The following is a 13,732-nucleotide window of genomic DNA, read 5'->3' on the forward strand; positions in this document are numbered from 1 at the left end:
CACAGACAGTCACTATTTATTGGGCTGGGGGGGGGCTGTTTGTGCCTCTGGGTACTGGGAATGCCAGGGGGGCTGTAAGGTGCCACAGACAGTCACTATTTATTGGGCTGGGGGGGCTGTTTGTGCCTCTGGGTACTGGGAATGCCAGGGGGGCTGTAAGGTGCCACAGACAGTCACTATTTATTGGGCTGGGGGGGGCTGTTTGTGCCTCTGGGTACTGGGAATGCCGGGGGGGCTGTAAGGTGCCACAGACAGTCACTATTTATTGGGCTGGGGGGGCTGTTTGTGCCTCTGGGTACTGGGAATGCCAGGGGGGGCTGTAAGGTGCCACAGACAGTCACTATTTATTGGGCTGGGGGGGCTGTTTGTGCCTCTGGGTACTGGGAATGCCAGGGGGGCTGTAAGGTGCCACAGACAGTCACTATTTATTGGGCTGGGGGGGGGGCTGTTTGTGCCTCTGGGTACTGGGAATGCCGGGGGGCTGTAAGGTGCCACAGACAGTCACTATTTATTGGGCTGGGGGGGGGGCTGTTTGTGCCTCTGGGTACTGGGAATGCCGGGGGGGCTGTAAGGTGCCACAGACAGTCACTATTTATTGGGCTGGGGGGGGCTGTTTGTGCCTCTGGGTACTGGGAATGCCGGGGGGGCTGTAAGGTGCCACAGACAGTCACTATTTATTGGGCTGGGGGGGCTGTTTGTGCCTCTGGGTAGTGGGAATGCCAGGGGGGCTGTAAGGTGCCACAGACAGTCACTATTTATTGGGCTGGGGGGGGCTGTTTGTGCCTCTGGGTACTGGGAATGCCGGGGGGGCTGTAAGGTGCCACAGACAGTCACTATTTATTGGGCTGGGGGGGCTGTTTGTGCCTCTGGGTACTGGGAATGCCAGGGGGGCTGTAAGGTGCCACAGACAGTCACTATTTATTGGGCTGGGGGGGCTGTTTGTGCCTCTGGGTACTGGGAATGCCAGGGGGGCTGTAAGGTGCCACAGACAGTCACTATTTATTGGGCTGGGGGGGCTGTTTGTGCCTCTGGGTACTGGGAATGCCAGGGGGGCTGTAAGGTGCCACAGACAGTCACTATTTATTGGGCTGGGGGGGCTGTTTGTGCCTCTGGGTACTGGGAATGACAGGGGGGCTGTAAGGTGCCACAGACAGTCACTATTTATTGGGCTGGGGGGGGCTGTTTGTGCCTCTGGGTACTGGGAATGCCAGGGGGGCTGTAAGGTGCCACAGACACTCACTATTTATTGGGCTGGGGGGGCTGTTTGTGCCTCTGGGTACTGGGAATGCCAGGGGGGCTGTAAGGTGCCACAGACAGTCACTATTTATTGGGCTGGGGGGGCTGTTTGTGTCTCTGGGTACTGGGAATGCCAGGGGGGCTGTAAGGTGCCACAGACAGTCACTATTTATTGGGCTGGGGGGGGGGGGGCTGTTTGTGCCTCTGGGTACTGGGAATGCCAGGGGGGCTGTAAGGTGCCACAGACAGTCACTATTTATTGGGCTGGGGGGGCTGTTTGTGCCTCTGGGTACTGGGAATGCCAGGGGGGCTGTAAGGTGCCACAGACAGTCACTATTTATTGGGCTGGGGGGGGGGGGCTGTTTGTGCCTCTGGGTACTGGGAATGCCAGGGGGGCTGTAAGGTGCCACAGACAGTCACTATTTATTGGGCTGGGGGGGCTGTTTGTGTCTCTGGGTACTGGGAATGCCAGGGGGGCTGTAAGGTGCCACAGACAGTCACTATTTATTGGGCTGGGGGGGCTGTTTGTGCCTCTGGGTACTGGGAATGCCAGGGGGGCTGTAAGGTGCCACAGACAGTCACTATTTATTGGGCTGGGGGGGGGGGCTGTTTGCGCCTCTGGGTACTGGGAATGCCAGGGGGGCTGTAAGGTGCCACAGACAGTCACTATTTATTGGGCTGGGGGGGCTGTTTGTGCCTCTGGGTACTGGGAATGCCAGGGGGGCTGTAAGGTGCCACAGACAGTCACTATTTATTGGGCTGGGGGGGCTGTTTGTGCCTCTGGGTACTGGGAATGCCAGGGGGGCTGTAAGGTGCCACAGACAGTCACTATTTATTGGGCTGGGGGGGGGGCTGTTTGTGCCTCTGGGTACTGGGAATGCCAGGGGGGCTCAAGCTGGATACGTATCTAGCCCTGAGTGTGGTTCCCATAACAAGTACCCTAATAGGCCAATTTCAGGGTGCCCTGGGGCACAGGGGGGCAGATAGTGGCACATTGAGCTGAATAAAGCTGATTGGGTTCGGAGCAGTTTATTGGCTGACTCTCACCCCTAACTGACTTTATCAAGATTTCCTGTTTTTCCAGAAAGTGCCAATTTTCCGCTGGTTAATATTCATGTGTTGCGTTGCCCCTCCCAGCGCGTGTTGTTTGTCGTACATCTATGCCGTATCCATTTCTGAGAAAGAAACACAGGGCTGCAGTGTTTCCCCCCCCACTCCCCTCCTCGCAGGGAGCAAGCAAAATATCCCTTAGCCTTGCACATTCTCCCGCGGTATTTTGGCACCGACCCTTCGGTAAACAAGGGTGTCCTGCGGGGCGCTCATCTTTTATTGCAGATGGACAAATAAGCCTCGAGTCCGGTGGGATAACTCACACGTGTAGCGCACAAAGCCCAGGAAGTGGTTAAAGGACTTTTGCACCTTTTAGTAAGTAGCATAGCTCCCAATGCAAAGAGGGACAAAAAGAACATTTCTGGCCATGCCCATTTTGTGACCACACCCCCCTAAATAGCCAGCGCTACACATTAGAACTGCTTTCAGCTAACCAATTGTTTCTCCTACTCCCATGTAACTGGAGGAGTCCCAAGCCGGACTTGGATTTCTTACTATTGAGTCCTATTCTGATACCTGCTGGGAGCTGCTATCTTGCTCCCTTCCCATTGTTCTGCTGATGGGCTGCTGGGGGTGAGGGGGGGGGATATCACTCCAACTTGCAGCGCAGCAGTAAAGTGTGCCTGAGTCTGAGCTTTCAGCCAGCGCTACTCATTAGAACTGCTTTCAGCTAACCTATTGTTTCTCCTACTCCCATGTAACTGGAGGAGTCCCAAGCCGGACTTGGATTTCTTACTATTGAGTGCTATTCTGATACCTACTGGGAGCTGCTATCTTGCTCCCTTCCCATTGTTCTGCTGATCGGCTGCTGGGGGTGAGGGGGGGGATATCACTCCAACTTGCAGCGCAGCAGTAAAGTGTGCCTGAGTCTGAGCTTTCAGCCAGCGCTACTCATTAGAACTGCTTTCAGCTAACCTATTGTTTCTCCTACTCCCATGTAACTGGAGGAGTCCCAAGCCGGACTTGGATTTCTTACTATTGAGTGCTATTCTGATACCTACTGGGAGCTGCTATCTTGCTCCCTTCCCATTGTTCTGCTGATTGGCTGCTGGGGGTGAGGGGGGGGGGATATCACTCCAACTTGCAGCGCAGCAGTAAAGTGTGCCTGAGTCTGAGCTTTCAGCCAGCGCTACACATTAGAACTGCTTTCAGCTAACCTATTGTTTCTCCTACTCCCATGTAACTGGAGGAGTCCCAAGCCGGACTTGGATTTCTTACTATTGAGTGCTATTCTGATGCCTACTGGGAGCTGCTATCTTGCTCCCAGTAGGTATCATGTTTTCCCATGACAGTATTTCTTTAAAAATCCCATTGCCAACCCAGTTTGCTGCGTGGGATCCTGGAGTATAAAGGAATCGTCGCTGTAACTGAGAGTTTCCATTCAGCTCTCGCCAGTGGGGATCGGTGTGCCAGCCATTTCTCTAGCACTCGGCTCAGATCCCCCAGTATCTATAGGAGGCCTGGGAAGCAACGTGGATAAAATCTGCTTATGGAATCATTCATTAATCAAGCAACTTTTCAATTGGTCATCATTATTTATTTTTTATCGTGTTTTTTAAATTATTTGCCTTCTTCTTCCAACTCTTTCAAATGATGTCAATGAGACCCTACAATCTATCAGTTGGAGAGGGGCCCATAGATAGGCCAATAATATCAGTTAGAGAGGTGATTGGGTTGGGCTTGGCGAGGGTATGGCCACCTTTAGCCATGGTGTCCATCTACAACCTTTTTGGCTGCCCCAGTTGATGTCTATGAGACCCTACAATCTATCAGTTGGAGAGGGGCCCATAGATAGGCCAATAATATCAGTTAGAGAGGTTATTGGGTTGGGTTTGGCAAGGGTATGGCCACCTTTAGCCATGGTGTCCATCTACAACCTTGTTGGCTACCCCAGTTGATGTCAATGAGACCCTACAATCTATCAGTTGGATAGGGGCCCATAGATAGGCCAATAATATCAGTTAGAGAGGTGATTGGGTTGGGCTTGGCGAGGGTATGGCCACCTTTAGCCATGGTGTCCATCTACAACCTTGTTGGCTGCCCCAGTTGATGTCAATGAGACCCTACAATCTATCAGTTGGAGAGGGGTCCATAGATAGGCCAATAATATCAGTTAGAGAGGTGATTGGGTTGGGCTTGGCGAGGGTATAGCCACCTTTAGCCATGGTGTCCATCTACAACCTTGTTGGCTGCCCCAGTTGATGTCAATGAGACCCTACAATCTATCAGTTGGATAGGGGCCCATAGATAGGCCAATAATATCAGTTAGAGAGGTGATTGGGTTGGGCTTGGCGAGGGTATGGCCACCTTTAGCCATGGTGTCCATCTACAACCTTGTTGGCTGCCCCAGTTGATGTCAATGAGACCCTACAATCTATCAGTTGGAGAGGGGTCCATAGATAGGCCAATAATATCAGTTAGAGAGGTGATTGGGTTGGGCTTGGCGAGGGTATAGCCACCTTTAGCCATGGTGTCCATCTACAACCTTGTTGGCTGCCCCAGTTGATGTCAATGAGACCCTACAATCTATCAGTTGGAGAGGGGCCCATAGATAGGCCAATAATATCAGTTAGAGAGGTGATTGGGTTGGGCTTGGCGAGGGTATAGCCACCTTTAGCCATGGTGTCCATCTACAACCTTTTTGGCTGCCCCAGTTGATGTCAATGAGACCCTACAATCTATCAGTTGGAGAGGGGCCCATAGATAGACCAATAATATCAGTTAGAGAGGTGATTGGGTTGGGCTTGGCGAGGGTATAGCCACCTTTAGCCATGGTGTCCATCTACAACCTTTTTGGCTGCCCCAGTTGATGTCAATGAGACCCTACAATCTATCAGTTGGAGAGGGGCCCATAGATAGGCCAATAATATCAGTTAGAGAGGTGATTGGGTTGGGCTTGGCGAGGGTATGGCCACCTTTAGCCATGGTGGCCATCTACAACCTTTTTGGCTGCCCCAGTTGATGTCAATGAGACCCTACAATCTATCAGTTGGAGAGGGGCCCATAGATAGGCCAATCATATCAGTTAGAGAGGTGATTGGGTTGGGCCCATAAGTTGGCCAGTAGGCTGTAGACTCTGCCAAACCTCCATGAAGTCAATGGGCAACTTTGTCGGCAATCATTCATTCAGCTGCCATTTAGGGGGTGGAATGTTTTAGCTCCCTAGATGGGGGCTGTCCAGCTGGATGTGACCCTTCCTCAGATTTTTATTGCCCCAAATGCCTAATTGACCTCTTTGTTGCCCAATTGGCCCAAGGCGTGGAACATTTTAGAAGTCACTGCTCTGCCTTGCTGAGACGCTTAACGGTACAATTCGGATTCGGTTCCGTATTCGGCCAAACCTTTCATATAGAATTCAGGGTTCGGCCGAATCCGAAAATAGTTATTGAGAATCCAAAGAGAAAACTCGGGTGAAATTTCTTTTTTTATACTTTTTAAATTATTTCCCTTCTTCTTCTGACTCTTTGGGGGTCACTGACCCCGGCAGCCAAACCCTATTGCTCTGTGAGGCTCCAGTTTTATTGTTATTGTTACTTTTTATTCCTTATCTTTCTATTCAGCCCCTCCCCTATTCATATACCAGCCTCTCATTCAAACCACTCCCTGGTTGCTAAGGTGATTTGAGCCCTAGCAACAGGATAACTGACCCCGGCAGCCAAACCTATTGCTCTGTGAGGCTCCAGTTTTATTGTTATTGTTACTTTTTATTCCTTATCTTTCTATTCAGCCCCTCCCCTATTCATATACCAGCCTCTCATCCAAACCACTCCCTGGTTGCTAAGGTGATTTGAGCCCTAGCAACAGGATAACTGACCCCGGCAGCCAAACCCTATTGCTCTGTGAGGCTCCAGTTTTATTGTTATTGTTACTTTTTATTCCTTATCTTTCTATTCAGCCCCTCCCCCTATTCATATTCCAGCCTCTCATTCAAACCCCTCCGTGGTTGCTAAGGTAATTGGAGCCCTAGCAACAGGATAACTGACCCCGGCAGCCAAACCCTATTGCTCTGTGAGGCTCCAGTTTTATTGTTATTGTTATTTTTTCATTACTTATCTTTCTGTCTATGGCCTCCTCTATTCATATTCCAGTTTCTTTTTTTCTAATCACTACCTGGTTGCTAGGTTAAATTGGACCCTAGCAACCAGATTGTGCTGCTGAAATTCCAAACTGGAGAGCTGCTGAACAATAAATGCAATGAAGACCAATGGTAAATTGACTCTCTACATTACACTAATGACTAAACTAGCAAGTGAACAGGAAACAAGGACCCAGCGAGCCCTTTTTTAATTTTTTTTTTTCCCCCTGTTCTGGGCACAACTACATTTTAGGCAGAAGGCACAGTGGAGGCATGTAATGGCAAGCAGAAAGCTAGCGGCCGGGGCAGCTGATGCCGTGGGAGAATGGAAAGACGCAGGGAGTGCAGATGGGCCCATGAAACGCTTGGCACCCTCCGACTCCTGTTTTTCTCGGCAGCCTCTTTGGGTCAGGGCGGTCTCGCAGCACAGTCAAGAGGCTCTATTTTCAGCTCTGAGAGTCTGAGAGCGCTCTCTTCCTGGGAGAGAGATGGGAACTCGTTAGCAGCGGCTTTTAGTTATGATGTATGATGTAGACACCAATATTCCAAGACTATTTGCAATTGGTCTGCATTTTTTATTGTGTGTGGTTTTCTGGTTGCTAGGGTCTTTTTTTAACTTAGCAACCAGGCTAGGGTCGGACTGGGGGGGTGCAGAGCCCACCCGGGCTGCTACTGCAGGGGCCCCGCACCCCCACAAGGGACCCCCGCCATGGTCCCCACACCTTTTCCCTTGTAAGAAAAGGGGTGGTAGGGGCCCTTGGGGTGGCAGCTCCAGGAACCCCAGTCAAACCCTGGTTACCAGGGTCGGAGTGGGGGGTGCAGGGCACATCGGGGCTCCCGTCCCAGGGTCCCAGCAAGTGCCCTTGCCAGCCGCATCCCCTACACCCCCTAACCCCCCTTCCCCCACAGGGTTCCCCACCCGACGGGGGAGCCATGGTCCCCACACATTTTCCCTTGTAAGCAAAGGGGTGCATGACTGTGGTGGGGGCCCTTGTGGTGGCAGCTCCAGGAACCCCAGTCCGACCCTGGCTACCAGGGTCGGACTGGGGGGTGCAGGGCACATCGGGGCTCCCGTCCCAGGGGTCCAGCAGGTGCCCCCGTCAGTCGCGTCCCCTGCAGCGGCCCCCCTAACCCCACACAGGGTCCTCCACCCAACGTCCTCCCCTGAGCGCGCGTATTTTTTGTATTTTGATATTTTTCCCGGTGTCCCGGCGGCCCAGTCCGACCCTGCTGGCTACTATTATCTGCCCTGGAGCAGCCCCCCCGCAGAACTACCCATATAACAGAGGCAAATGAAATACTTATACTGCCATCTGCTGGTTGCTGAAGGTACTGCCACCCACATTCTCAATATTTGTTTTTTTCTCCCCCCAGTGGGTGCATTCCAGGCACTCGATATCCCCGGCACGGAGATGCAGGGAGTTGTAGTAAGCAACATTCTCTTTCCCCCCAAGCCCGACAGCATCTGTGATCCCCCCCCCCGGGGGCCACGGGCCGATTAGGCTCAGAAGGAGCTAAATGAGGACGATTAGCGCCCGATACGATGGCATCCATTTAATGCCTCGGCGTCTTTCAAATCCTATTAGCAGGTTGCCGAGTTGCCCCGAGAACATTTTCTGTGCCCGCAGCCATGAAGGGCAGAGATTAATTACAGAGTCTCGGTTGTATCAGGAGGGACTGATGGATTCAGGAGAAGAAGAAAATAAAATCACTTTGCAAGAGATGAATAATTAAAATGCTCAGGAGCTAAAGAAAAATAAATCTAGCGCCGAACATTCCCTGCGAGTCTTTGTGGAGCCAGAAGTGCCCCAAAGTTCCACCATTAACCCTCAAAGTGCCACCGTTAGCCCCCAAAGTGCCCCATCGTTAGCCCCCAAAGTGCCACCATCAGACCCCCAAAGTGCCACTGTTAGCCCCCAAAGTGCCACCATTAGCCCCAAAGTGCCATTGTCAGCCCTCAAAGTGCCCCATCGTTAGCCCCCAAAGTGCAGCATCGTTAGCCCCAAAGTGCCACCATTAGCCCCAAAGTGCCATCGTCAGCCCTCAAAGTGCCCCATCGTTAGCCCCAAAGTGCCACCGTCAGCCCCCAAAGTGCCATCGTCAGCCCTCAATGTGCCACCGTCGCCCCCAAAGTGCCATCGTCAGCCCTCAAAGTGCCACCGTCATGCCCAAAGTGCCATCGTCAGCCCTCAAAGTGCCACCGTCGCGCCCAAAGTGCCACCGTCAGCCCTCAATGTGCCACTGTCGCCCCCAATGTGCCACCGTCGCCCCCAAAATGCCATTGTTAGCCCCCAAAGTCCCACTGTGTGCCATCGTTAGCTCCAAAAGTCCCACTGTCAGCCCCCAAAGTACCACCGTCAGCCCCCAAAGTACCACCGTCAGGCCCCAAAGTACCACCGTCAGCCCCCAAAGTACCACCGCCAGGCCCCAAAGTACCACCGTCAGGCCCCAAAGTACCACCGTCAGCCCCCAAAGTGCCACCGTCAGGCCCCAAAGTGCCACCGTCAGCCCCCAAAATCCCACCGTCAGCCCCCAAAGTACCACCGTCAGCCCCCAAAGTACCACCGTCAGGCCCCAGGCCAAGTACCACCGTCAGGCCCCAAAGTACCACCGTCAGCCCCCAAAATCCCACCGTCAGCCCCCAAAGTACCACCGTCAGGCCCCAAAGTACCACCGTCAGGCCCCAAAGTACCACCGTCAGCCCCCAAAGTACCACCGTCAGGCCCCAAAGTGCCACCGTCAGGCCCCAAAGTACCACCGTCAGCCCCCAAAGTACCACCGTCAGGCCCCAAAGTGCCACCGTCAGCCCCCAAAGTACCACCGTCAGGCCCCAAAGTACCACCGTCAGGCCCCAAAGTGCCACCGTCAGCCCCCAAAGTACCACCGTCAGCCCCCAAAGTGCCACCGTCAGCCCCCAAAGTACCACCGTCAGGCCCCAAAGTACCACCGTCAGGCCCCAAAACTGCTGATAGCCTATTGGCAGGTGGAATTCTGCTGACTTTCCTGTACAAATATCCTCTTCTTCCCATTTTCTGTAACGTGAAACCCATCCCTAGAGCCCCCTCCCCGCTACTCCGGAATAAAACCTTTAGTGCCAGCAACTTGGCTACTGACAGTTAGGCTGACACATGGTATTTTACCCGGGCTTCCAGCCTGCTCTTGGGGGGGAGGGGGGCTCCCCTTTCACCTTTGAGTTAACTCTTTGATATAGAGAGTGATATTCTGAGACAATTTGCAATTGGTCTTCATTTTTTATTATTTGTAGTTTTTTAGTTATTTTATTTTCAATTCGAGAGTTTGGCGTTTCAGCAGCTATTTGGTTGCTAGGGTCCAAGTTACCCTAACGACTTTGGGAAAGTGACTGGTATATGAATAGGGGAGGGGCTGAATAGAAAGATAAGGAATAAAAAGTAACAATAACAATAAAACTGGAGCCTCACAGAGCAATAGGTTTTGGCTGCCGGGGTCAATTATCCTGTTGCTAGGGCTCAAACTACCTTAGCAACCAGGGAGTGGTTTGGATGAGAAGCTGGTATATGAATAGGAGAGGGGCTGAATAGAAAGATAAGGAATAAAAAGTAACAATAAAACTGGAGCCTCACAGGGCAATAGGTTTTGGCTGCCGGGGTCAGTTATCCTGTTGCTAGGGCTCCAATTACCTTAGCAACCAGGGAGTGGTTTGAATGAAAATCTGATATATGACTAGGGGAGGGGCTGAATAGAAAGATAAGGAATAAAAAGTAACAATAAGAATAAAACTGGAGCCTCACAGAGCAATAGGGTTTGGCTGCCGGGGTCAGTGACCCCCATTTAAAGTAACTTAAAGGTGAACCGTCCCTTTAGGGTGCAAAACTGAATTTTAATATCACCACATACTTTACTGACCAATATTAAATATATCTGTTCCTTCCCTCTCCAAATTACCTTCCAGTCGATTGCCTGGTTACTACGAGATGGGAAACCTAGCAACCAGATAGCCTGGAGCGTTGCATAACATAAGGTTAAACCACAGAGCATTAAAAAAAAAGGACCAATTGCATCTACTGCAATGACTTCAACAGCTCGTCTGATTGGTTGGCAGAGGTGGAAGGTACGAGCCCAGAGTGAGAAACTGGACTTATATGTCGGAGGGAATTCTGGGAGATGTAGTTCAGCAACAACAGAAGGAAAGAGGGTGTAACAGATAAAGGGGGCACCTCTTTCCCTTTAAAGCTGCCCGTGGGTGTATTTTGTATTTATTGTATTAGCCATGCAGCATGGGGGTTTTATATCTGCCCATAAGCACCCCAGGCCCGGACTGGCAATCTGTGGGTTCTGGCAAATGCCGGGGGGGCTGTAAGGTGCCATAGTCACTATTTCTTGGGCCATGGGGGGTGTTTGGGCCTCTGGGTACTGGGAATCCCAGGGCCTATATTGACCCCCAGACCTGCAGCACCCCAGCACGGACCAATACCTGGACTTCACCAGCAAAAAAACCCAAAACCTCCCAGAATGCTTTGCACTCCCCAGTTCGTTAGTAAGCCCTTAATTAGAGACAGGTGACGCCTTCCCTCGTTTGTGAGAGGGAGACCAAGAGGCCGCTGTTGCCCTATTCCCTCCCCCACCCCCCGTAGCCCATAGACCACCCCCTTCTGCTGATTTTTGCTACGGGCAACGAAAATGCGATGGCACTGTACGTATGAGCCGGCACCTGGCAGAGCCAAAAACCCCTGGGCTATGGGTAGGGGTGCCACCCTGCCGGTATTGGTAATTCCCTATAAATCCCTCCCTGCCCTGGCCCTCCATGCTGTCTGATTATCCCTCATAAGGATCATCCGATCTATGCCCCACCAATTGCCCCGCCCACTGTGCCCATTCCCCTCCCACTTTACTTATTTTCCCACTCTACCCATTTCCCCTCCCACTCTACCCATTTCCCCTCCCACCCTACCCATTTCCCCTCCCACTCTACCCATTTCCCCTCCCACCCTACCCATTTCCCCTCCCACCCTACCCATTTCCCCTCCCACTCTACTCATTTCCCCACCCACTCTGCCCATTTCCCCTCCCACCCTACCCATTTCCCCTCCCACCCTACCCATTTCCCCTCCCACCCTACCCATTTCCCCTCCCACTCTACCCATTTCCCCTCCCACTCTACCCATTTCCCCTCCCACCCTACCCATTTCCCCTCCCACCCTACCCATTTCCACTCCCACCCTACCCATTTCCCCTCCCACTCTACTAATTTCCCCACCCACTCTGCCCATTTCCCCTCCCACCCTACCCATTTCCCCACTCACTCCACCCATTTCCCCTCCCACCCTACCCATTTCCCCTCCCACTCCACCCATTTCCCACTCCACCCATTTCCCCACCCACTCCACCCATTTCCCCTCCCACCCTACCCATTTCCCCTCCCACTCCACCCATTTCCCCTCCCACTCCACCCATTTCCCCTCCCACCCTACCCATTTCCCCTCCCACTCCACCCATTTCCCACTCCACCCATTTCCCCACCCACTCCACCCATTTCCCCTCCCACCCTACCTATTTCCCCTCCCACCCTACCCATTTCCCCTCCCACTCCACCCATTTCCCCTCCCACCCTACCCATTTCCCCTCCCACCCTACCCATTTCCCCTCCCACCCTACCCATTTCCCCTCCCACTCCACCCATTTCCCCTCCCACCCTACCCATTTCCCCACCCACTCCACCCATTTCCCACTCCACCCATTTCCCTGCCCCCATATGACATCACCTCCTATTCCCCCCCCCCCATGAAGGCTGCTATTTAATCCCAATACAAAGGTGGCCCCCCTGCCTATAGACAACCCCAATATTCCCTGTGCACCCCCTATGGCCGTACTGTAGCCAATCCCTTGTTCTCCCTGTGCCGGGGGGGCGGGACCCCATGATCTATTTGCAGATTACCGTGGAAGTTGAGTTTTCAGTAATACCCCCCCCCCCCAGCAGCATCACTTACTGAAACCCGTTGACGTATTCCCCAGTGGAATTCTGGGAGAGGGCCGGGATACGAGAGGCTATTTTAGCTCCTCACATAGAGAATCACACGGGTTTTTATTTTCGTCTGGAGAGTGATTGGCCGCCGGCCAGCGCCTGAGCACACTGTGCCGCTTTATCACCGCTTGGCTTTATAGCCAAACAGGAGAGTCCCGAGCCGCCTCCCCGGGCGCCTACCGTATATCAGCCGCCGTCCCCAATGAAAATCCTCAGAGGCCAACGCCAATGGACCCGGCCCTGGTAAGTGACTATAAACCCCCCGCTGCTGCATGGCTAACGGGCAGCTCATTGCCTCAGATTGCTGCTTTTAGTACGATGTAGAGAGTAATATTCTGAGACAATTTGCAATTGGTCTTCATTTTTTATTACATGCAGTTTGGGAATTATTTCAGCTGCTCTCCTGTTTGGACTTTCGGCTACTATCTGGTTGCTAGGGTGCAATTTAACCTAACAACAAGGCGGGGGTTTGTAAGAGAGTCTGGTATATACATAGAGGAGGGTCTAAAGAGAAAAATAAGTAATAAAAAGTAACAATAACAATACAATTGTGGCTTAACGGAGCTTATATGGGCTGCCGGGGTCAGTGACCCCCATGTAGTAGAAGGGCCCATGTACTAATGGGAAGGGGGGAGGGGGTGCAGCTGAGTGAATTGAATGGAGGAGGAAGCCGACCGGGGTCAGGGTCGGACTGGGGGGGTACAGGGCCCACCGGGGCTCCTGCCCCAGGGGCCCTGCAGGTGCCCCTGCCGGCCGCATCCCCTAATACCCCCCCGCAGGGGCCCCCCTAACCCTCCGCAAGGTCCTCCCCCCAAGCACGAGTAAGTTTAACACATCAGGGGAGGAACGGTCGGGCAGGGGGAGCGCCGGCAAGCGTCGGGTCCGGGCCGCCGGGGCCCACTAGATTTTTCCCAGTGTCCCGGTGGCCCAATCCGACCCTGACCGGGGTGCCTAGTCGGCTTGGACCACCCCTGCAAAGGCCCAGCTCCGCTCCCCACTCTGCCCCAGTCACTGCTGCTCCTGCACTGCATACTTACTGTGAAAAAATAAAGATGGCCGTGCGTTCCACCTTGGAACGCACGTCCATCTTTATTTTTTTCACAGCAACTAAGTGGGAGTGGCTGGGGGCAAAGAGGGGTGCAGACAGGTGGCAAGGCCCATTAGGGTCAGGGCCAACCAGGTTTTTTCCTGGTAGCCCAGTGGGCCAGTTCGACCATGCCATAGGCTAGTGATGTCCCAGCTAGGGGCCCCATAATCCCCTCAGCTCCGTTTGGGAGTTCTACCCCCGGCAAAGCAATTTAGATTCAAAC

General features: G+C 53.0%; 1 protein-coding gene across 2 annotated transcripts in view; it reads left to right on the top strand.

Moving 5' to 3' along the window:
* Window positions 1–12,216: 12,216 nt before the first annotated feature.
* kcnt1 (potassium channel, subfamily T, member 1) overlaps window positions 12,217–13,732 on the top strand; it is a 128,185-nt gene continuing 126,669 nt past the window's right edge. Inside the window, exon 1 of one of the 2 annotated variants that reach the window (XM_031890259.1) lies at window positions 12,217–12,665. In XM_031890259.1, coding sequence (XP_031746119.1) covers window positions 12,625–12,665 — 41 coding nt within the window. In that variant the 5' untranslated portion in view covers window positions 12,217–12,624. The remainder of the gene's footprint in view (window positions 12,666–13,732) is intronic. The other variant, XM_031890262.1, reaches the window with a different exon arrangement.

Source organism: Xenopus tropicalis, chromosome 8, assembly GCF_000004195.4.
Source record: "Xenopus tropicalis strain Nigerian chromosome 8, UCB_Xtro_10.0, whole genome shotgun sequence".
In the NCBI taxonomy this organism is placed as follows: domain Eukaryota; kingdom Metazoa; phylum Chordata; class Amphibia; order Anura; family Pipidae; genus Xenopus; species Xenopus tropicalis.